The 23,219-nt window shown below is 45.0% G+C and overlaps 1 protein-coding gene across 3 annotated transcripts in view; it reads left to right on the top strand.

Annotated features, from left to right (window-relative positions):
• Positions 1–16,352, top strand: part of LOC146347837 (complement factor H-related protein 2-like) — a 43,033-nt gene extending 26,681 nt beyond the window's left edge. The window contains exons 8-10 of one of the 3 annotated variants that reach the window (XM_084851483.1): positions 6,604–6,792; positions 8,179–8,375; positions 15,849–16,352. In XM_084851483.1, the coding sequence (XP_084707609.1) occupies positions 6,604–6,792; positions 8,179–8,375; positions 15,849–15,854 (392 nt within the window). In that variant the 3' untranslated portion in view covers positions 15,855–16,352. Of the gene's footprint in view, positions 1–1,240; positions 1,524–6,603; positions 6,793–8,178; positions 8,376–15,848 lie in introns of those variants that run through there. The other 2 variants (XM_084851484.1, XM_084851485.1) reach the window with 2 other exon arrangements.
• Positions 16,353–23,219: the final 6,867 nt, after the last annotated feature.

Here is a 23,219-nt window from a genome sequence, read left to right as displayed (position 1 = left end):
AGAGCAGCCGGCCAGGCCTGGCCCAGCCAGGCCAGAGCCGTCCACAGCTGGATTTCTGGCGGCAGAGGGCTCTGGGTAAAAAACAAACAAACAAAAAACCGCATACGCAAATGGTGGCGGCTATGGCCGCTGCCATTTGCGTTCCTTTTTTTTGGCCATCTTAATCTACGTAAATATTTACGTAGACTATGACGGCAAAAATCAAGGGGAACGCAAATAGCGTAGCGGGCGCTATTTGCATCCCTTTTTGATTCCCCGTTTTAGCCTACGTAAATCTTTATGTAGACTAAAACAGTGAATCAAAAGGGGATGCAAATAGTGCCCGCTACGCTATTTGCGTTCCCCTTTATTTTCACCATCATAGTCTACATAAATATTTACGTAGATTAAGATGGTAAAACGAAGGAAAGCAAATGTTGGCGGCCGTAGCCGCCGCCATTTGCGTATGCATTTTTTTTTTTAACCCCAGCCAACCATGATAGGCTACGTAAGGATTTACGTAGCCTATCACGTCTTTTTTTTTTTTTTTTACACAAGCCTGGAAATGGCGGTGGTGGCAGCCGGTCAGAAGACCGGCCGCTGCCGCCGCCACAGCCACCTCCGCAGCCGCCCAGAAGATCCGCCCCAGGTGAGTCTCATCCCGGGGGGGGGATCCGCAGGGGGGCAGGGGGGGCAGCCCGTTCCGCCACAGAGTTCGGGGGCCCGAATGCACTGGCATTCGGCCTCACCAAGATCCGTGGCGGAATTCTTTGACATCACTACATATATCTACCAACTTTTAAAAACACTTTATGATGAGGCTCTAGGATGTGAAAGCATATCAAATTTGTCCATCATTAAAAACATGTTGTAAGCATGCTTTTTGTTTCTTTGTTAATGCTGCAATGTGACCATCTTCTGTTATTACAAGTGTAGAAGGGGCCTTCAGTCCAATGTGAATTATGTACATCTGGTCTTCCATTTCATCTTCTGGAGCTGGGTACATCAACCAAGTTCCTTCACTTTTGTTAGAAAAAACTGAGATCTGAGTCAGGGTAGTGTAATGGCCCCAGGCCTGTAGCCAAGTCATCATCAGTAGATTTAGAGGGGCCTAGAGATACATAATGCTCTCTGCTTTGGTTCATTATTAGTGCAATTCTCTTGCAAGGACAAGGTGGGCCTCTTGGCTGGTAACACGAGTCAAGGGTCGATATTGCCGCCTCAGCACACTCCATGCTAATGAGCTCTGGTATCTTTTCAGAGTCTCCGATGTGCCTAGGAAGTGGAGCTGTATTTGTCTTAAAGCTACAGATGTCTCTGCTGGGAAAGTTCTGATTGTTTTCCTTCTGAACAAGCACTGTTAGGCTATGCTGGGAATGTTGCAGATGAACTCTAATTAACTCTTGCTGCTGTCATGCTGCCTCACTGCTAACATGTATGGTATAAAACCTATCTTGTACCACAGCGCTTTGTTCAGAGCTTTTGTCTGATCCAACTGGGTACGCCTGTGCGCTTAAGTACTCAATAAAGTCTCCTTGTAAGCAAACCTGGATCTGGGTTATTATCTCGGCACCTCTAAATTCTGGAAGCCCACTGCAGGGGCATACAGGTGGCCAGGTGGCTTCTATTTGAAGGGCTTCCAGAGGACCATGCTCTCTTTGAAGGTGTTCTGTGTTTCAAGGGTTGCCCTGTCCAATTCTTGGTTAAAGATACAGAACCATAAGAATGGTTGCCCGTTAACAGTTAGCACTGGAACGGCAGATCAAACAGGCAGGCACAGAGGTCATCCTAAGAGCAAAAGAACAAGAACCATGCTGGAAACCCACAAGTAGGACATGCACCCTCCAACTCGTGTTGTTGCCCAGCAACTGGTATACAGAGGCATGCTGCCTCTGATACTGGAGGTAGCATGTAGCTAGGGATGGCACCAGCTCGGCCCCCCGAATGCCAGTCTGCAGCGCCCAGCGCTTGCCCAACTTAGTGCATGCTGAGTCGCATAAGTGTGCCAGCGCCTGTTCCCCCAGGAAGCCAATGAAGCAGGGCCGACAGGGGCAGAAAGAAGCTCCTTTCATCTCCTCCTTTCCCCCCAGCCCTACAGTGGCAGCGGCGACAGGCTGGTCAATTTACGTAAGCATAAGAGACTTACATAAATTAACCCGTCTGTCCCTGCCGATCCCACTATAGCTGTAGCGGGGGTGGGAGGAGGAGAGCAGGAGCTCCCTTCTCCCTCTCTCATCCCTGCTACAGTGGCAGCAGGGACAGGCTGGCAATTTCACATAAGCCTCTTACACTTACGTAAAACTACTAGCCTCTTCCTGTTGCTGCCACTGCTGCTATATCAGGGTCGAGAGTGGCAGAAGAGAGCTCCTCTCCTCTCCTTATCCATGCTACAGCGGCAGCAGCGGCAGGGACACCCCCACAGCTGCCCACTCCTCAATGTGAGCCACCATTATGAGTAAAAATAGCAGCTCGCATCGAGGAGCATGAGATGTGGGGCTCTCCCAGACTGCTTGCTAAGCCCTCCAGGGCTTCTGCAGCCCAGCTTGTGGGGGTGGGCGGCAGCAGTGACTCAGCAATTGCCCCTGCGAGCTGGGCACAAGCAAGTCCATCCATCCCTACCTAGAGCCATCAGGACTAGTAGCAATTGCCCCCAAATTAGCTGCCACATGGATACCATTATTGCTGTATGCTGATGACTCTGTTTTATTGTCACTGGAACTCTGTCATTGGTTGAAGGCCTTTGCCCATTTTTGTGACATTAATAATTTGGTTATAAATTATATGAAAGCCAAGATCTTAGTATTTTCAAAACATAGAACATTATATAGTTTGGTTGTCAATGAAATCCAATTGAACAAGTATATTATAATAAATATCTTGGTATTTATTTCTATCATATTTTAAAATGGAGCCTTCAAAGATCTTCTTCACTCTTGTTGTCATGTAACAGCCTAGCAGCTGTCCAAAGACTGATTTTTTTCAAATGATTATGATTTAATACATATGGCTTTACAGGTATTTCATGCTTATATTGTAAGACAGCTCTTATATGGGCTGGCCGTTTGGATACAGCCAGGGCATAAATAATGAGATTGAAGGGTTTCGGACACTTTTCCTCAGAACAATTTTTGGGGTCGCTAGTTTAATTCAGGTGACCATCATATCTACTATTGTGGGCAAGAATCCCTTAGAAGAAATGGAGTAGCACTCATAGTCAACAAAAGGGTGGGAAAAGCAGTACTGGGGTACAATCTTAAAAATGATAGAATGATCTCAGTACGAATCCAAGGCAAACCATTCAACATCACAGTAATTCAAGTCTATGCCCCAACCACTGATGCCGAAGAAGCTGAGGTTGATCGGTTCTATGAAGACCTACAACACCTTCTAGAACTAACACCAAAAAAAGATGTCCTCTTCATCATAGGGGATTGGAATGCTAAAGTAGGAAGTCAAGAAATCACCGGGATAACAGGCAAGCATGGCCTTGGTGTACAAAATGAAGCAGGACAAAGGCTAATAGAGTTTTGCCAAGAGAACACGCTGATCATAGCAAACACTCTTTTCCAACAGCACAGGAGACGACTCTACACATGGACATCACCAGATGGTCAATATCGAAATCAGATTGATTACGTCCTTTGCAGCCAAAGATGGAGAAGCTCTATACAGTCAGTAAAAACAAGACCTGGAGCTGACTGTGGCTCAGATCATGAGCTTCTTGTTGCAAAATTTCGGCTTAAATTGAAGAACGTCGGGAAAACCACTAAACCATTCAGGTATGACCTAAATCATATCCCTTATGAGTACACAGTGGAGGTGAGGAATAGATTTCAGGGATTAGACCTGATAGACAAGAGTGCCTGAGGAACTATGGACGGAGGTCCGTAACATTGTTCAGGAGGCAGCAACGAAATCCATCTCAAAGAAAAAGAAATGCAAGAACGCCAAGTGGCTGTCTGATGAGGCTTTACAAGTAGCTGAGGAAAGAAGGGAAGCGAAAAGCAAGGGAGAAAAGGGAAGATATATCCAACTGAATGCAGAGTTCCAGAGAATAGCAAGGAGAGACAAGAAGGCCTTCTTAAATGAACAATGCAAAGAAATCGAGGAAAACAACAGAATGGGAAAGACTAGAGATCTCTTCAAGAAAATCGGAGATCTCAAGGGAACGTTTTGTGCAAAGACTGGCATGATAAAGGACAAAGAAGGCAGGGACCTAACAGAAGCAGATGAGATTAAGAAGAGGTGGAAAGAATACACAGAAGAACTATACAGGAAAGATCTGAATGTCCCTGATAGCCATGATAGTGCGGTCACTGAACTTGGGCCGGACATCCTAGAAAGTGAAGTCAAGTGGGCCTTAGGAAGCATTACTAACAACAAAGCTAGTGGAGATGACAGTATTCCAGCTGAGCTATTTAAAATCCTAAAAGATGATGCTGTTAAAGTGCTGCATTCAATATGCCAACAAATTTGGAACACTCAACAATGGCCGCAAGACTGGAAAAGGTCAGTTTACATTCCAATTCCAAAGCAGGGCAACGCCAAAGAGTGTTCAAACTACCGCACAATTGCACTCATTTCACATGCCAGCAAGGTGACTGTAGCCATGAAATTAAAAGACGCTTGCTCCTTGGGAGGAAAGCTATGGCCAACCTAGACAGCATAGTAAGAAGCAGAGACATCACCTTGCCGACAAAGGTCCGTCTAATCAAAGCTATGGTTTTCCCAGTAGTAATGTATGGCTGTGAGAGCTGGACTATAAGGAAGGCTGAGCGCTGAAGAATTGATGCTTTCGAACTGTGGTGCTGGAGAAGACTCTTACGAGTCCCCTGGACTGCAAGGAGGTCAAATCAGTCCATACTAAAGGAAATCAACCCTGAGTGCTCATTGGAAGGACAGATCCTGAAGCTGAAGCTCAAATATTTTGGCCACCTAATGCGAAGAGAAAACTCTCTGGAAAAGACCCTGATGCTGGGAAAGACTGAAGGCAAAAGGAGAAGGGGACGGCAGAGGATGAGATGGCTAGATAGCATCACCGATGCAATGAATATGAACTTGAGCACACTCCAGGAGAGAGCGCAGGACAGGAAGGCCTGGCGTGCTATGGTCCATGGGGTCACGAAGAGTCGGACACGACTGAACGACTGAACAACAAAATGCAGTGTTGTGCTTGGAAACTGGATTAAACTCCTTAACATGTGCAGCTTGGGCATGCACTCATCTAGACAGATTTAATGTTGCTTTGACCAACAGAATTCTTGTTACTTACTGTTCTATGATCTGGCAAGCCTCTTATAAAATAGCTTTATGAAGGCTGTACATGGTTATAGAAGTAGCTGGTTGAAGGATGTGATAGAATGGAAATAGGTATTTCTCTATTTGGACTCTTTTTTTAGTGCAAGGAAAAGGCAAAATAAGTTTTTGTTAAAACTGTAGAATATTGAATGGCAAAATTTGATATCCCTGGCAGCTAAATTTTGTGCTTCTGTTTTTGGCAACCTTGTTGTCCCTGTGGTTCAGGGGATTTAGACACTGTAATATATGTTTTATCATATTGAAATTTGTATTGGGATATTAAGAAAGAACTGATTGTTTCTGCCAGGCAGGAAACTGTTCTTTGTTGCTCTATATGTTTTTGTAAATATAGCTTGCATACTTTGCTTTTTCAATCTGGTCATGGACTGCAATAACCAGATCTGACCCCTTGATTCCCCTGTCTTCCATGATTTGGCCAATCCCCTTTTAGAGTCATCCAAAGTGGTGGCCATTGCTGTACCTTGTGGTTGTGAATTCCATAGTTTACCTGTGCACCGTGTGACGAAGTCCTTCCTTCTATCTGCCCTGAACCCCCCACTGCTCAATTTCACGGGAGGATCCTGGGTTCTAGTAGTATGAGAGAGGGCAAAAAACCCTCTCCCTATCCACTTTCTCCTGGGCACTTGGTCATAGTCTTCCACACCTATGGTGAGATGTATTTTTATTTAAATTATAGTAAGTGTTTCTAAAGTTGCATCTATACATAAAATTAGCAGATGTAGATTTTATGCAAATCATGGTCCTCTTTTGTCCTCTTTTTGGGTGACGCTTTTCCTCTTTTTTGGCCATTCATAAATGGCCGCTGTAATCTGAGCCCTCATAAGAGTGGGGAAATGGTTGACATGGTATTGTTCTGTGCTATATTATATAGATGCCAATGGAGCCTCTGCACATTGCAGTTCTTCTTGCCCTGCCTGGGCATGTTGCTTCTCTGCGCTGACTTCACCCTCTTCAGCACTCCTACTCATCCTGCCACTACTTTGCTCCTCTCTCTCTCTCTCTCTCTCTCTCTCTCTCTCTCTCTCTCACACACACACACACACACACACACACACACGGCCAATAGTGGTCTGTGTATGTCATTTGCTGAATCAAGTTGCAAGAGATTGTTTGCAAGGGTTTTTTTCCTAATAAAATTCTAGTTTTCAAATATTTTCTTCCCATGTTTTTTAATCTGCAAATGTACATGCACAAAAACTTTAAACTGTGTCACTTATAATACAGTATCTATAGTAATGATCAGCTTACATTCACCATAATAGACCATCATAAATGATATAACATAGTTACTCTCCTTGCTTTTAGAAATATGTAAACATGATGTGGAAGTGCCACATGGCCGGCTTCTAGTTCCTACCTTTTGGTGGGCAAAGTACATAGAGGGTCAAGAGATTTCATTTTCGTGTGATGAGGGATACTCTCCTGCACATCAGCAAGCGAAGGCCAGGTGCACAAAAGGTGGCTGGTTACCCACTCCAGTTTGTGCCCCTGTAGGTAAGCTTTGCAAAATGTCATCTTACCTGGCAATGTGCAGTCTGAGAAACTAGATGTTGCCTTCCCTGTTCTGCTGTAGACAGAATGTAAATGGTCGGTTTGTCTTTGGGGGAGTGGGGGCCTCTCCCAGCTAAAGGAGAATTTAGTGAGATCTATAGACAGGAATGGAGAGACATGACGGTTTGCAAGGAGGGGTTGGAGAGGAGGGCCCTGCAGCAGCCACTACCTCTGCGGCATCCTCTTCACATGAGAACACAACCTCTAGCATACTGGAAGGGGGCGGGGTCCACATGTATGCATGTGTGTGCACAAAACCACGCATGTGCGGTGGGTGTAGCTGGGCTTCAGAGTAAGTAAAGGGGCACTATCATCATAATTCCCTCTAATACTAAACTCGAGTGTCCTATCTGGAAGCTAATTTGGCCCACCCAGAAATAAGCAGGCAATTTCTACATGCTTGGAGGACTTTCCAGGTAAGCAGAAGTATATAAGTTTGTAAATTAAAAGATGTTTCAAAAAGGAAAAATAAATGACCCAACACACACCTGTGCGTAGGGATGTGCGAATCCACCCCCGTCCGGGTTTTCCGGGCACCCCCTCAGCCCCTGCCCCTGCTCACTGGTCCCCAGACCACGCTCAAGCCACTCCCGTGTTCAGCAAGCAGCCTGCACTCACCCTGGTAGCCTAGCCAAGTTCTGCAGTTGCCACTTTTTGAAAAATGTAATGGCGATTGCAAAAATGTGCACATTTGTGTATGCATGAAAATGTGCATTTTTGTGAATGTACATATTAATGTATGCACAAAATGCGCATTTTGCAAAAATGCACATCTTTGCTCAAACGCAAATATGAGCATACACAAATACGCACATTCGCAAAATGCACATTTCGACCTCAGAGCTTGAAGAGGCTGCCAGGGTGAGTGAGCCTCTTGCCAAGCATGGGCACGGGGTGAGTGAGGAAAGGGAGTCAGAGAGCAGGGCTTGGGGGTGCAGGCAGGGGGATTCCGCTGTATTCTCAGATGGAATCAGGAGCCCCACTATCCCTGCCTGTGAGGTCCCAGGACTTACTGAATGATGATGATAGTTGAAGAGAGAGAGAGGGGTGGGTGGGAATGACAGGAACCTGAGTTAGGCAGACTGTGCGAATCTATCAACCAAGTCTATGGTTGATAGCAATTGAGACACTGAATGTTAAAGTGTCAGTTGAGAGAGAAAGGGAAATGATAGGAAAGAGGGGAAATTGACCTGCTCAGAAATCTTAACAGCTTTAGTCTATTGCATCATAAGCTTCTCATGCCTAACTTAGAAAGCCTTTTTTTGTCAAATGAACTCCTCAGTGTCAAACTGATCTCTAAAAACTGAAATGACTTGTGTCTTTCTGCAGATTTTTGTATAGCAACTGAAGAAGATATGAGTCGTTACAATATACAGCTGCAGTGGCTGCATACTTCAAAACTATATGCAGAATCTGGAGATATTGTGGATTTTTCCTGTAGAAGGGGCTATGATCCGGACCCAAATTCCCCTCCATTCAGAGTACAGTGTAAAGATGGTCATTTCAAATTTCCAGCATGTATACCTGTACGTACATTGCAGTTAAACCATGATAGCAGAAAATCCAGCATACATGAGATTTTCCTTAATCTTTAGAAAGTCATGTGCATCAAAAATGGAATTGTTCCCATTGAAATTATATTGTTCAGTGACAGAGTCATAAATATTCTCAGATTTGACACCCACCATAAACCCCCATTTGGGGCTCATTTTTCAGTCTGTAATCATATATGTCCATCTTTCTTCACTGCTCATTTTTTCCTGTTCAGTTCCTTTTTCTTTTAGATGTTTGTTCTCATCCATCTATTTTTATTTCTTAAATTCCTAAAGATGATGGAAATTCCCCACTGATTCCCTTCCTCAACTAGTGGGTCCTGTTGATTGAATTCCATTGCACAAGGAGGACCCATCACTTCAAGGGAGATTGAGCGCTTCCTAGAGGAAGCCTTGAAACAAGTGGAAACACTCATTTCTGGAAGGATGCAGCTCAGTGGAACTCCCTTATGACAGCTCTACCAACCCCCCTCCTTCCAGAAAAAAGTGCTTCTGCTCATTTCAGGGTGCCTCCAGAAGCACTAAATCTCCCTTGCATAAGCAATGGGTACCACTGGCAGAAGGGAATCTGTAGGGCGCAAGGAGAATTGGCAGAGGTGTAAGCGCCCCTTTGGAGACTACCCATAAAAACAATAATTATGGTGCCCTTAGTGAGACCTAGATTAGGGCATGGCATGGGGGTCATGCTGGGAGTTGCAGGGGGGAGGAGGGGAAGGGAAACTCCTGTTGCACAAACAGAAGTCCACAAAGCTTGGATTTCTTTAAGTCCACTCAAAAAGCTTGGATTTGTTTTGGATTTCTTTAAGACCACTCAAAAAGCTTGGATTTGTTTTGGATTTCTTTGTTGTTGTTCAGTCATGTCCGACTCTTCGTGACCCCATGGACCATAGCACGCCAGGCCTTCCTGTCCTACGCTCGCTCCCGGAGCGTGCTCAAGTTCATATTCATTGCATCAGTGATGCTATCTAGCCATCTCATCCTCTACCATCCCCTTCTCCTTTTGCCTTCAGTCTTTCCCAGCATCAGGGTCTTTTCCAGAGAGTTTTCTCTTCGCATTAGGTGGCCAAAATATTTGAGCTTCAGCTTCAGTATCTGTCCTTCCAATGAGCACTCAGGGTTGATTTCCTTTAGGATGGACTGATTTGACCTCCTTGCAGTTCAGGGGACTCGTAAGAGCACCACAGTTCGAATGCATCAATTCTTCGGAGCTCAGCCTTCCTTATAGTCCAGCTCTCACAGCCATACATTACTACTGGGAAAACCATAGCTTTGATTAGACGGACCTTTGTCGGCAAGGTGATGTCTCTGCTTCTTACTATGCTGTCTAGGTTTGCCATAGCTTTCCTCCCAAGGAGCAAGCGTCTTTTAATGTCATGGCTACAGTCACCGTCTGCCGTGATCTTGGAGCCCAAGAAAATAAAATCTGTCACTGCTTCCATTTCTTCCCCTTCCATATGCCAGGAAGTGATGGGGCCAGATGCCATGATCTTCGTTTTTTTAATCTTGAGTTTCAAACTAGCTTTTGCACTCTCCTCTTTCACCCTCAACAAGAGGCTCTTGAGATCCTCTTTGCTTTCTGCCATTAGGGTGGTATCATCTGCATATCTGAGGTTGTTGATAATTCTCCCAGCAATCTTAATTCCAACCTGTGATTCATCCAACCCAGCGTTTTTCCTGATGTATTCTGCATATAAGTTAAATAAGCAGGGCGACAATATGCAGCCTTGTCATACTCCTTTCCCAATTTTGAACCAATCGGTTGTTCCATGTCTGGTTCTTACTGTTGCTTCTTGACCCTCGTACAGGTTTCTCAGGAGACAGGTAAGGTGGTCTGGTACCCACATCTGTTGAAGAATTTGCCAGAGCTTGTTGTGATCCACACAATCAAAGGCTTTAGCGTAGTCAATGAAGCAGAAATAGACATTTTTCTGGAATTTTCTCACTTTCTCCATGATCCAGTGAATGTTGGCGATTTGATCTCTAGTTCCTGTGCCTCTTCGAAACCCAGCTTGTACTTCTGGTGGTTCTCGGTTCACATACTGCTGAAGCCTAGGTTGTAGGATTTTGAGCATCACCTTGCTGGCATGTGAAATGAGCGCAATTGTACGGTAGTTTGAACACTCTTTGGCGTTGCCCTGCTTTGGAATTGGAATGTAAACTGACCTTTTCCAGTCTTGTGGCCATTGTTGAGTGTTCCAAATTTGTTGGCATATTGAGTGCAGCACTTTAACAGCATCATCTTTTTGGATTTTAAATAGCTCATCTGGAATACTGTCATCTCCGCTAGCTTTGTTGTTACTAATGCTTCCTAAGGCCCACTTGACTTCAGTCTCTAGGATGTCCGGCTCAAGTTCACTGAGTGCACTATCATGGCTATCAGGGACATTCAGATCTTTCCTGTATAGTTCTTCTGTGTATTCTTTCCACCTCTTCTTAATCTCATCTGCTTCTGTTAGGTCCCTGCCTTCTTTTTCTTAGTTCCTCAGGCACTCTGTCTATCAGGTCTAATCCCTTAAATCTATTCCTCACCTCCACTGTGTATTCATAAGGGATATGATTTAGGTCATACCTGAATGGTTTAGTGGTTTTCCCTACGTTCTTCAATTTAAGCCGAAATTTTTCAACAAGAAGCTCATGATCTGAGCCACAGTCAGCTCCAGGTCTTGTTTTTACTGACTGTATGGAGCTTCTCCATCTTTGGCTGCAAAGGACAAAATCAATCTGATTTCGATATTGACCATCTGGTGATGTCCATGTGTAGAGTCATCTCTTGTGCTGTTGGAAAAGAGTGTTTGCTATGATCAGCGTGTTCTCTTGGCAAAACTCTATTAGCCTTTGTCCTGCTTCATTTTGTACACCAAGGCCATGCTTGCCTGTTATCCCAGTGATTTCTTGACTTCCTACTTTAGCATTCCAATCCCCTATGATGAAGAGGACATCTTTTTTTGGTGTTAGTTCTAGAAGGTGTTGTAGGTCTTCATAGAACCAATCAGCCTCAGCTTCTTTGGCCTCAGTTGTTGGGGCATAGACTTGACTTACTGTGATGTTGAATGGTTTGCCTTGGATTCGTACTGAGATCATTCTATCATTTTTAAGATTGTACCCCAGTACTGGTTTTCCCACCCTTTTGTTGACTATGAGTGCTACTTCATTTTTTCTAAGGGATTCTTGCCCACAGTAGTAGATATGATGGTCACCTGAATTAAATTCGCCCATGCTTGTCCATTTGAGTTCGCTGATTCCCAAGATGTCGATGTTCAATCTTGCCATCTCATGTTTGACAACCTTCAGCTTACCCTGATTCATTGATCTTACATTCCAGGTTCCTAAACAATATTGTTCTTTACAGCATCGGACTTTCTTTTCACCACCAGACACATCCGCAGCTGAGTGTCCTTTCGGCTTTGGCCCAGCCGCTTCACTCTTTCTGGTACTACTTGGAAATTCCCTCTGCTCTTCCCCAGTAGTATATTGGACACCTTCTGACCTGAGGGGCTCATCTTCTGGCATCATATCTTTTAGCCTTGTGATACGTTCCATGGGGTTTTCTTGGCAAGAATACTGGAGTGGTTGCCATTTCCTTCTCCAGTGGACCACATTTTGTCAGAACTCTCTGCCATGACCTGTCCATCTTGGGTGGCCCTGCATGGCATAGCTTATGGCTTCACTGAGTTACGCAAGCCCCTTCGCCACAACAAGGCAGTGATCCATGAAGGGGTTTTCTTTAAGTCCACTCAAAAAGCTTGGATTTGTTTTGGATTTCCTTAAGTCCACTCACAAAAGCTTGGATTTGTTTTGGATTTCTTTAAGTCCACTCACAAAAGCTGGGATTTGTTTTGGATTTGTTTAAATCCACTCAAAAAGCTTGGATTTGTTTTGGATTTCTTTAAGTCCACTCACAAAAGCTGGGATTTATTAAAGCTTGCATGGCATGGGGGTCATGCTGGGAGTTGCAGGGGGAGGAGGGGAAGGGAAACTCTTGTTGCACCAACAGAAGTCCACTCACAAAAGCTTGAATTTATCTCAGAGATAAACTTGCATTTTAAACTGATGACTTGCATTTTAAACTGGTGAATGATGGACTTGCATTTTAAACTGGGTCATTGATTGCTGACTTAGTTCTCAAGAATTACTGGTACATATTCGAAATGATTATGTCATGGGCCTTGTCTTTGAGATTGCCACCCATTTTATCAAAGATGTCATGGTTTACTGCCAGCTGACATTTCTTAAGATAAGGGATATACATTGATGATGACCAGATTTGGTTTGGGCCCTGATTCAGTGCTTTGGGAAAAGGCCAGATTTGGCTTGGATCAATTCAGAGGTTGTCCACTTCAGCTTGGCTCCAAACCCGAGTTGCGATTCAGAAATTTGAAGCTTCCTGCCTCCCACTGACTAGGGATGGTGGAGAATTCCGCCACGGATCTCGGTGAGGCCAAATGCCGTGCATTCGGCCCCCTGAAATCTGTGGTGGAACGAAGCCCCCCGCCCCCACCCCGCAAAATGGGCCCGGAACGGAGCACCCAACCCACTACAGGCGCGCGAAACGGAGCACTTACCTACTGCCGTCCGTGCCGACTTGCGAATGACGGCCGCGGCCGCCATTCGCTTCTTCTTCATAGATGTGATAGGCTACGTAAATACTTACATAGTTACTAATGCAGGGATGTCTTTTACGTCCCTGCGGAGGCCGTGATAGGCGACGTAAGTATTTATATAGCCTATCACGGCAAGGTAAAAAAAAAAGCGTATGCAAATGGTGGCGGCTACGGTGGCTGCCATTTGCGTTCCCTATTTTTTGCCGTTTTATCCTACGTAAATATTTATGTAGGCTATTATGGAGAAAAAAAGGGGAATGCAAATAGTGTAGTGGGCGCTATTTGCATTCCCCTTTTTTTTCGCTGTAATAGCCCATGTAAATATTTACGTAGGCTAGAACTGCGAAAAATAGCAAATGCAAATGGTGGCCGCCGTAGCTGCCGCCATTTGCGTGTGCGGTTTGTTTTTTTTTGCTTGGCTTGCTGTGATAGGCTATGTAAATACTTACGTAGCCTATCACGGTTAACTACAGGGACGCAAACGGCGGCAGCTCCAGCAGCCGCCATTTGCATCCCTGCTGCCCAGCAGCCGGATGTCCGGCTGCGGGCGGAGCTGGCTGGCGGCTCCGCGGAATCCCTGCGGGGCAGAACTGGCCGGGCAGGTTTCTAGGGGGAGGGACAGAGCACCTCCCCCCATGTCGAGGATTCCGGGGGGAGGGACGGAGCGCCTCCCCCCACCGCAAAAAATTCTCCGAAACGGTAGGTGACTTTCGTATATCCCTAGCTCAGATCCCATCAGGCTATACTTGAAGTTGGGATTTTTTGCCCCAACATGCATCACTTTACAACCACAATTAACTGCCAAGTAATATTAAGGAAGAGAGAGACTAAGAGAAGGTACCACAGCAAAGATCAGTTTAGGAAACAGAAAGATTTCAGTGCAGGAAAGAGACTTGGAGGAAGAATAATTTGGGAATAGGGATGTATGAAAGTCACTTACCTTTTCACGGATTCTGTTCATGGTGTGGGGGGGAGGCGTTCCATCCCTCCCCCCTGAATCCTCGACGGGGGGGAGGCGATCCGGTCCTCCCCCCTGGAATCCTCGACGGCCGGCTGTGCTCCACGGCGGTTCTGTGGAGAAGCCGGCCAGGCCCAGGCCAGGGTTGTCTGAAGCTGGATTTCCAGCTGTGGAGGGCTCTGGGTAAAAAACCCACAAAACATGCGTACGCATTTGCGTTCCTTATTTTTTGCCATCTTAGTCTACGTCAATATTTACGTAGACTAAGACGAAGAAAAGAAAGGGGAATGCAAATAGCGTACTGGATCCTATTTGCGTTCCCCTTTCTTGTCTTCCTCTTAGTCTACATAAATACTATGTAGTCTAAGACTAAGAAAAATAAGGAATGCAATTGACAGTGGCCGTAGCTGCCACCATTTGCATACGCTTTTTTTTTTTTTTTACCCAGACGTGATAGGCTATGTAAGTCTTTACATAGCCTATCACATCTATGGGGAAACAAAGAAACAAACACAGACTGCAAATGGTGGTGGCGGCAGCCGGTCGGAAGACCAGCCACCGCTGCTGCCACCGCCAAAGCCGCCACTGGAGCTGCTGCCCTCCGAAACATCCACCCCAGGTAAGTCTCATCCCGGGGGGGATCCGCGGGGGGTGGGGGTGGCAGGCCGTTCCACGATGGATTTCAGGGGTGAATGCACTGGCATTCGGCCTCACCGAGATCTGTCATGGAATTCTCTGACATCCCTATTTGGGAAGGAGAAAGGAATCAGGAAAGAAAATGGAAGAAGCAAGTTGCCAGAAAAACTCTCTAAGGGACCACCATAGCTAAGCTCTCCAGTCACTGAAACCAAAGAAGAAAGAGCACAGGAAGCTTGAAGCAAACATTTTTATTGAACTCACAATCCCTCCCCCAAGCATAGTGATTGAAGAGTCCCTGGTAAAATGTGCCCCATCATTAGAAGGTGGACCTGTGGACTCAACAGGTGGACTCAACCACACTCTTTCACTTCCACACTTTCCCCCATGCTGAGCATTTATAGAAAAACAAAACCTAAAAATGGCACTATTTAGACAGACTGACCATGTTTCTGAAGCCCAAATCATGCCTGAAGATTCATGCAGGATCCAGCTTTGGTTCTGGTTGCTTTGGAGGGAAGCCTGTTTTGCCTCAGGTAGCACCAGAACTGGCCCAAATGGGCCCAATTCAGCTCAGAATTTGGCCAAGTCCAATGCACATCCCAACTTAAGATACTAAATGTGTGTTGAGAATAGCCAGAGCTCTCTGGATTGTGGACAAGTAAATTAAAATCATAAAATAGAAACAGTAAATGATGATAAAAACAGCACATAATAAGTCTAATTGTACATAATAAGTACAACCATCTCTAGCTGAGATAGACCTGTAAATATCAGAACTGTTTGTGTAATGAGGTCTGTTCTGGACATATACCAATCTACCATGGTAAATGCCATAATCCACCAACAAATGATGGAAATGGTGTTTGAACTTGTTTCTTTATAAAAGGAAATCCTGGCCTTGAGCTTTACTGTTCACATCAGAATTATATCCTGAAATGTCAAGTATGTCTGGTAAGTGTCAAAATTCATAGAGCTTCTCACCTTTTATTGTAACACAGATATTTTGAAAAGTAAAATGGTAGTAATTATTCCCCAGTGACAGGATAACCTACATCTCTTGGGTCACTTTAATACCTTTAGGCACTTGGCTTAACATGCTGAGATATAGAAACCATCTTATAATATTCATCTATTATCGCTTGTTTATAGAACCCATATACTATCATAAATGTCTCAAAGAGAAAAGACAGTTACACAAAATCTATGCATGTAACCTTATCTCTTCCTTGTTTACTTTGCATTTAACAGGCATAAAATGAATGGGATTAAGCCTGCAGCAGACATTTTTAACCAGCATATGGTCTTCAATAATCATTGATAATTGATGTTTAATATTATGAAATCAAGCTTGGATTTTGCAAATATATTTTCATGGATGACACACAGCTGCTCACAATGGATCATGGACCTAAAATTGGAAACCTGTTCATAGAAGCCACACCTGCAATGTTTATCTTGGGTAAAGTTAGAAAATGGCTATAAACATAGCTCACTGCTAATAAAATTCAGTTTAAAATATTACAAATCTAACACTATAGGAGGAAAAATATACCAGGATCAAGTATGCCAGCAATCTGAATATACATTTCTTAGTCTAGACCTTTGAACTTGCAATGAGAACTAACATCTATAAATAATACACCGGCTGTATATAATTGCAATGGACTGTTATTATTATTTTGCCTGTAGGGATTTTGTGGTCATTTAAACATAAATAAAAAGCATATTTGCAAAAATGAAGTCTTTATTGATACATAATATTTTAAAACCTGCAATTTATTTTTTAAATATTTAGGCTGCAAACATACATACTTAGTGAGTATTAAGCCCCATTGATCACAGGATTTCTTCTGAGTTAACATGCCTAGGATCGCACTATTCACATTTCTGTTGTATATTCTTATACAAGTGATTTGATCCCAAGTTATTTAACATCCACACACATCAATATATGTGGGGGTCTTTTTCTGGTTCCTAGAGTTTGGAAGCAAAACCCTAGCATTAAAAAACCTTCCATTTCAAAAACCTCTGGCAACTACAAATTTCCATGTGTCTCCAAAAGCATGGAAAAGGTAAATTCTGCCTGTTGCTAAGTAAAAGCCTTGAGAGGAAGTTAGGGTACGGCTGCCTGAGCCTCTGGACAACAGTGGCTAGAGTGAGTTAAGAGAAAATATTGAACAGACTGAGGACAGACAAGGAAGTGATGGAAGTAGAGGAAAGGTACAAGAAGGCAGGTCAAGTCAAGGGGAGAAGGTTAGAAATAGGATTGGGCTGGGAAACCATTGGAAACCATTGGGCTGGGAGGGACAGAGAGTGTCAGGAATCAGAAACACACAGAGAAGAACAGGCAGATATGCTGATAGGGGCACCAGACCATTAATGGTGGAAGGGTTTACAACCCATGTCCATCTCCTATGGTAGCCCAGTGCTGTTTGGGGAGTTGCCAGGTCTTCTCCCTCTCATTCTGGACTCAAAATGTTTGACTGTCTTGTGTTGAATAGCTTGCCTCGTGTCTTAAACTGGGGCCCAGTGCACTCAGGACCCCACTAAGCAGATTTGAGGATACCGATATGACTCAAGTCCACTTGTGTGAAAGAATGATAGAGTTTGATACAGAGAAAGCAAAAGCAGAGAGAGCTTACACACACCCTTAATTTTCATTCATATATATATATATATATATATATTCATTTTAGATGTGCTTTTTCCTATGCATTTTTTATTGGAAAACTCCATTCGGAGAAGTGCACATTTTGAAGGATAACTGAGTTTTGGTTCACATTTGATTTAAAAGTGCAAAGTTCACTATGTTTGCATTAAAAGGTGCACCGAACGAATTTGTCCCCCATCCCTAGTTTCTTCATCAGAACACTGTGAAATTTGTCCAGATTATATCGCTCTGAAGGTGGAGTGCCCTATCAGTATGATACTTGGTATGGCAAAGCATCTTGATTTTAAGAGGAATACTTTAAAAATGAGTTTTCTACTGCACAACCATTTCCATGGCTTTAAAATGTGCATCCTCTTTAGCAGCTCCATTTCTGACTTCACAGAGGGGGTGGGATTCACCCTTAGGACAAAATTCACAGCAACATTCAGTGGCATGCTCTTAGAAACATTGATGGTAAAAATTCAAAGAACAGCCATTTCTTTTAAGAGCATTCTTTACAGCTCGAAGTAACCCAAGTTGTAACTGTTCCTGAGGAGTAATCATATGTGATATGCAGTGTGTGTGTGTGTGTGTGTGTGTGTATGTATGTGGGAATTGCCCTCCTTCAATATGTAGTGTTCCCAATCCTAAATATGCAGAAAGCAGCACATTTCCTTAAAATGTTTATATCCTGCCTTTCCGTCCCATCACTGGGATGCTGAAGGCAACTAACAATACCTAAAAAACAGTACAAGGTAAACATAGCAAAATCAACCAATAAAACCATGGCTGAGGTAGCACATATCTTAAGTCAGGAGAGGAAAACAAAACCAAGAGCTCAGCATATCGAATACATGTGAAATAATATAGTCTTTACATGGCATCTAAATGCTAGAAGTGAAGGAGCCAGCCAGGTCTCCTGGAGCAGGGAGTTACGTGGCTTGGGCCCTCTCCTCTGTGGTCAGCAACTGTTTACTGGTGGAGGGACACAGAGCAGACCTTCCTCTGGTGGCTTGAGCAGGTGGGCAGGATCATGTGCTGTATCATTAGGCCTTCTGTCACACGTAGCGACAGAAAATACCTGCCCTGAGGACAAAATTTGAAGTGATATAGAAGCTCTTTGATCAGAATGTCCCAGGGCCTTTTTAATGGGGGGGGGGCACAGGAGGCAATTACCCTGGGCCTCTCATATGAGGGGGGCCTCACACATGGAGGGGGCTGCCACATCAACATTGACATTGCTGCATCCTTGCCAACTCTTTTCTTTCAGAATCCCACTAAGCTGATCTCTATAAACCTAATGGACAAAATAACAAAAGAAACTCCGCCGTGCCCTTTCCTCAAGATAGGATGAGCAAGATGGTTGCAGCCACAGGGAGCACGAAAAGCAGCAACCCAGCCCAAAGATTGATAGACATACATTACGGGGCCCTCAACGCAGTGCCTACAGGCACCAGTGTGCTCATAGAGACCTACCAGAATGCCCCCCCCAGGGTTTCTGCTCCCTTTGTTTCACAGTTATACCTTAGAATGGCTACCAATTTCTCTTAACGACAGTTTTCTCTGAGCGGCCAGCAGGTTCAGAAAAAAAAGGAGACGAGAAGAAGAAGAACAGTTCCAATGGAAACTCAGCAGAGAGAAGAGAGGGAGAAAAAGACCAGTTAAAAGTGTTCCCTCTCTTCTCCAATGAGAACACTAATTAGAAGTGAGATAATAACTCTAATAGGACGTGACCAGCTGAGAGGGGAGGACAGTTCTAACTGGACCCTATCAGCAGAAGAGCATGTGGGGTCCAAGGAGAGGAGAGAAGAGGAGTGAAGAGAGCAAGTGAGCAGCTGTACCTGTGCCTCCGTGGAAGAAGGAAAGGTAGGTCCTGGGGGGGGGGCAGAGAAATGGAGGATCCGGACCAGGGGCTGGGGGAGGAAGAAAAAATGGAGAGCCCAGGGTCTGTGTGGGAGTGAACGGGTGTGCATATGGGTATGGGGGTGGTGTGTTTTATTTAGAGGTGATTTGGGGAAATGTCTTTTGTGCAATGGATGTTCTGTTTCAGCAGAAGACTGTGGGTTCAAAGGAGTGGCTTTATGTTCTGGGGCTCATATACCCCACCTTGCCTTTTACTAAGGTTCTTGGGTAAGTTACTTATGTTCTAGCCATCTGTGAAATGAATGTTTTGCTGCAGTAGTAAATATTTGGATTGTTCACAACTCTGTGGCAGCCCTTTAGTAACTGGCCTGGCAGTGCCCATGGCTGCCCTTTTGTGGCAGTGCCCGGGTACTTTGTCAAAATTCCAGATGTGCCCGTGGGCCCCAAAAGGTGGGGATCCCATACATAATTAAGTTAATTGTTGTTTTCACTGTTTGGAAGGCATATATAGAATTCAATAGGGCTGTGCACGGACCCCCAATCCGACTCAGGGGCTGTTTCGGGGCTTCCAAGGCAGGCCCGATTCAGCTTGGACTGATTGGGGGGACAACACTCACTTCAGCCTGTGAAGCTGAAGCAGTATTTGGACATCTTAATCCTGCTTTGCCTTCCCCCAACACACTGCCCAGCCCCCAGCTCCTAACCTGGGCCCTTGTTTCATGGGGGGGGGCAGGAGAGCCCCCGCCTGTACCAGAGGAGCCCCTGCTGCTGCCAGCTCCTAGGCCCTCTGGACAAGCACCGGCAGCCATCTTGTTGTTCTGGGGGGGGGGAGGGGGAAGCTAGTTTCTTAAAAATGGCTCCCCTCCTCCAGAACACTAAGATGGCTGGTGGCACATGTCCAGAGAACCCGGGAAGGAGCTGTGGGATGGGCTGCAGTAGTGGCGGTGATGTGGTGGCTGGGCTTACGGGTCACTCTGAAGCACACTGAAGCGCTTCGGAGCCCCTGGCTTTGCTTCAAGCTGCTTCGTGACCCCTCCATTTCGCCTTGGAAGTTGCCCAAATCAGCCTGAAGTGCCCCGCTTCAACTCAGAGCTCAGGCTTTGGGCCGAAGCTGTGCACAGCCCTAGAATTCAACTATCTATCACACATTTGCATCTGTAACTGTGTGCCTTTAAGAAAGATGCTTGTTTAATACTTGCTATATAAAATATAAATTATATCATCAAAATTAACTTCAGAAAAATCAGCAGGGCTTATTTCAGAGAAAGTAGGTTTAGGATAGGACATGGGAGCATTAATGTGAAACTTTCTGTTATTTCGCTTTCATAAATCTAACATGGGACATAGCTTGCCCCCTCTGTGCCACCCTCAGATAATATGTCTGGTGGTGTCACTAAGTGCTCCTGACATGTCTTTACAACATTTTGAAAGTGGGTCAGTCCAAAGAAAGAGGAAGAGACTTAAAGTAGAAGCAATGAAGGCCAGCTCATGTTCAGTTTAGTTCAGGAAAAATCCCTTTTTGTCTTCAGCTCTGGCAATCTGCCATGCATGCAGAAAAAATGAGCACCACCAATTTCACCTGTTTCAAGATTGTTGGGACAGAAGTGTGTGTGTGTGTGGGGGGGGGGCGGCCCTGTGTCAAGATGACTCATCATTTCGCAACCCATTTCTCTGCTTTGAAAGAAGGGGCATCGGTATCGTTCAGCCCTTTGAGGTGAGTTGAAAATTTAGAGGGGTGGTTCAAAGCAAATTGGACCTCAGCCACACACAAAATCTATACTACACTTTCCAGGCTCCCTTCCATAAAATCACATGATGAGTCACATTTATAATCATGTTAGGAAGTTGTCCAACCAGGGCACAATTTTCTAGCATGTGGACATTCCCAAGTCTCTGGACATTTTCTGACATGGGAGCAGAGGACTGTACAGTTGGCAAACATGCAAGTAAATGGAGATCTAATGGTATATATGGCATACCACATACTCTAGCTGAGTTTATGGTCAGAATGTTTGGTAGCAGTTTTCCTGCCTTCTCTTGATGTGACTCACAATATTATATTCATGCAGCTGCGCTCTGCAGCTTCCTTCAGAAAGACAGAAACTAGTTCCCTTGAAATATACCTTGAAATATATAACATAATTCCAGTGAGGCTAATCTAGTTTAATATCTCCTTTTCAGTGTTTTTTTGGTAGCAAGCCAGTAGTTCTTTCAACTGATAACAGATTTAAAACAAAAACTGAAGTCCTAATTGATTGTTATGAACTGTCTGGAGAGCGTTGGCCATTGGACAGCAGAGGAATGTAATACATAAATAGTGTTGGCTATTGGGCAGCATAGAAATGTAATAAAATATAAACAGATCTGGTAACTTACCTCCTGATGTGATGTAATATGTATTTGTCATGGCCTTTGACTGGAATAATAAAACTTATTGTGAGTGTTTGCATGACATGGCAACCCATGATGGGTGACAAGCTACGCACTGTGGGTTGTTTTGTGAACAACTCACAGTGTGTGGTTGGTGTGACCGACAGATAATCGTGCAAACCACCCACAGTGCATAGCTTGTTTCCCCCCCCCCACTTCCCCCTCTGTCCTCCAGCTGGCTCTGCCTGGCATTCCAGGGGACTTGGCTGCAGAACCTGTCTTGTCTGCCACCAAGTCCCCGTCCCCGCTCTGACTCCAGTTGCTATCACAACCAGAGGCGTGTTGCTGTTGTTTTTCCCAGCTTCATTTTGGTGCAAAAACGGTGCTGGGGATTTCCCCCCCCCACACACACACACTTCCCTGTGCCTGGGGAATATGCACTAATGTCCCCCCTTTCTTTTATTTTTCCCATTTTAAAAATTTGTTTTTCTTCAGTTTATCGCTGTTGTGCAAGTGTGTAACAGCAGGTCAGTGAAGAAAACTGGCTTGCCCCGACTGGAGCCCTGTATGTTGCACTGTGCAAACATACAAGGTTGCAGTTGAGGATAGCCTGTATCTAGCCCCCTGCACCCATTTGTCAAGGTGCCCCACATGCAGGTCCCCTTCTCCCTCAAGATCACTGCAGCTGCTTGCACTTTGAGCAATCTTTAGCAAAAAGTGGGGTGGGCATTTAGTTTCATATGAAGCAGTAGGGATGGCGGCATGAGGAGATGCGGGTTAGTTGATTGACCCCTCCCAGGGTGTAGTCTACCACTGAAAGCATGGTTACCCACTCGATAAGTGGGTAATCCTAAGCATCCATCACCCCTGGTGGGATGTTTAAAATTAATTACCCATTTTGCAATGGGAACCCTGTGCTTTAAGGGTGGACCAAAACCTTGCGGGTGGACTACACGCTAGGGCACCCAGGAGAAGGTGTGCCGGGGACTACAAACAGGCTATCCTTGACTGCAACCCTGTATGTTTGTGAAGTGCAACAGACAGGGTTCCAGGTGGGTCAAACTGGTATTCCTCAGTAACCCACTGTTGTGCAGGTGCACAATGGGGGTAAACTGAATTTCTAACAAAAATAGTAGGGTTGGTGGAGAATTTCTCCCCGAAACTTCGGGGGGCCAAGCGCCAACGTGTTCGGCCCCCCGAACAAGTTTCGGGGAGAAATTCTTCACACCCCCCCGCACCCCAAACCTCCCCCCGGGACGGGACTTACCTTTGCCGAATGTCCCTCCCGTCGGCGGGTCCGGCCGGCGATTCGTCGGGTCTTCGCCCGGGGCGGGAGCGGCAGCTGATCTTTCGACCGGCTGCCACCGCCGCCATTCCAATAAAAGAAAAAAAAACACCCCCGTGATAGGCTACGTGATGATTAGCGTAGCCTATCATGGCTAGATTTGCAAAGTCAGCCATGATAGGCTACGTAAATCGTCACGTAGCCTATCACGGGTGACTTTAAAAAAAAAAAAAGCGCGTACGGATAATGGCGGCCCCCATAGGGAGCCGCCATTCCCGTTCCTTATTTGGTCGCTGTAGTCTACATAAATCTTTACGTAGACTACGGCGAAAATAAGGGCAATGCTATTTGTGTTGCCCTTATTTTCGCCGTAGTCTACGTAAAGATTTACGTAGACTACAGCAACCAAATAAGGAACGCGAATGGCGGCTCCCTATGGGGGCCGCCATTA

Source organism: Heloderma suspectum, chromosome 4 (assembly GCF_057233095.1).
Source record: "Heloderma suspectum isolate Gila_16-S chromosome 4, 16-S_ref, whole genome shotgun sequence".
Classification (NCBI taxonomy): domain Eukaryota; kingdom Metazoa; phylum Chordata; class Lepidosauria; order Squamata; family Helodermatidae; genus Heloderma; species Heloderma suspectum.
This window is presented reverse-complemented; position numbering and strand designations above follow the sequence as displayed.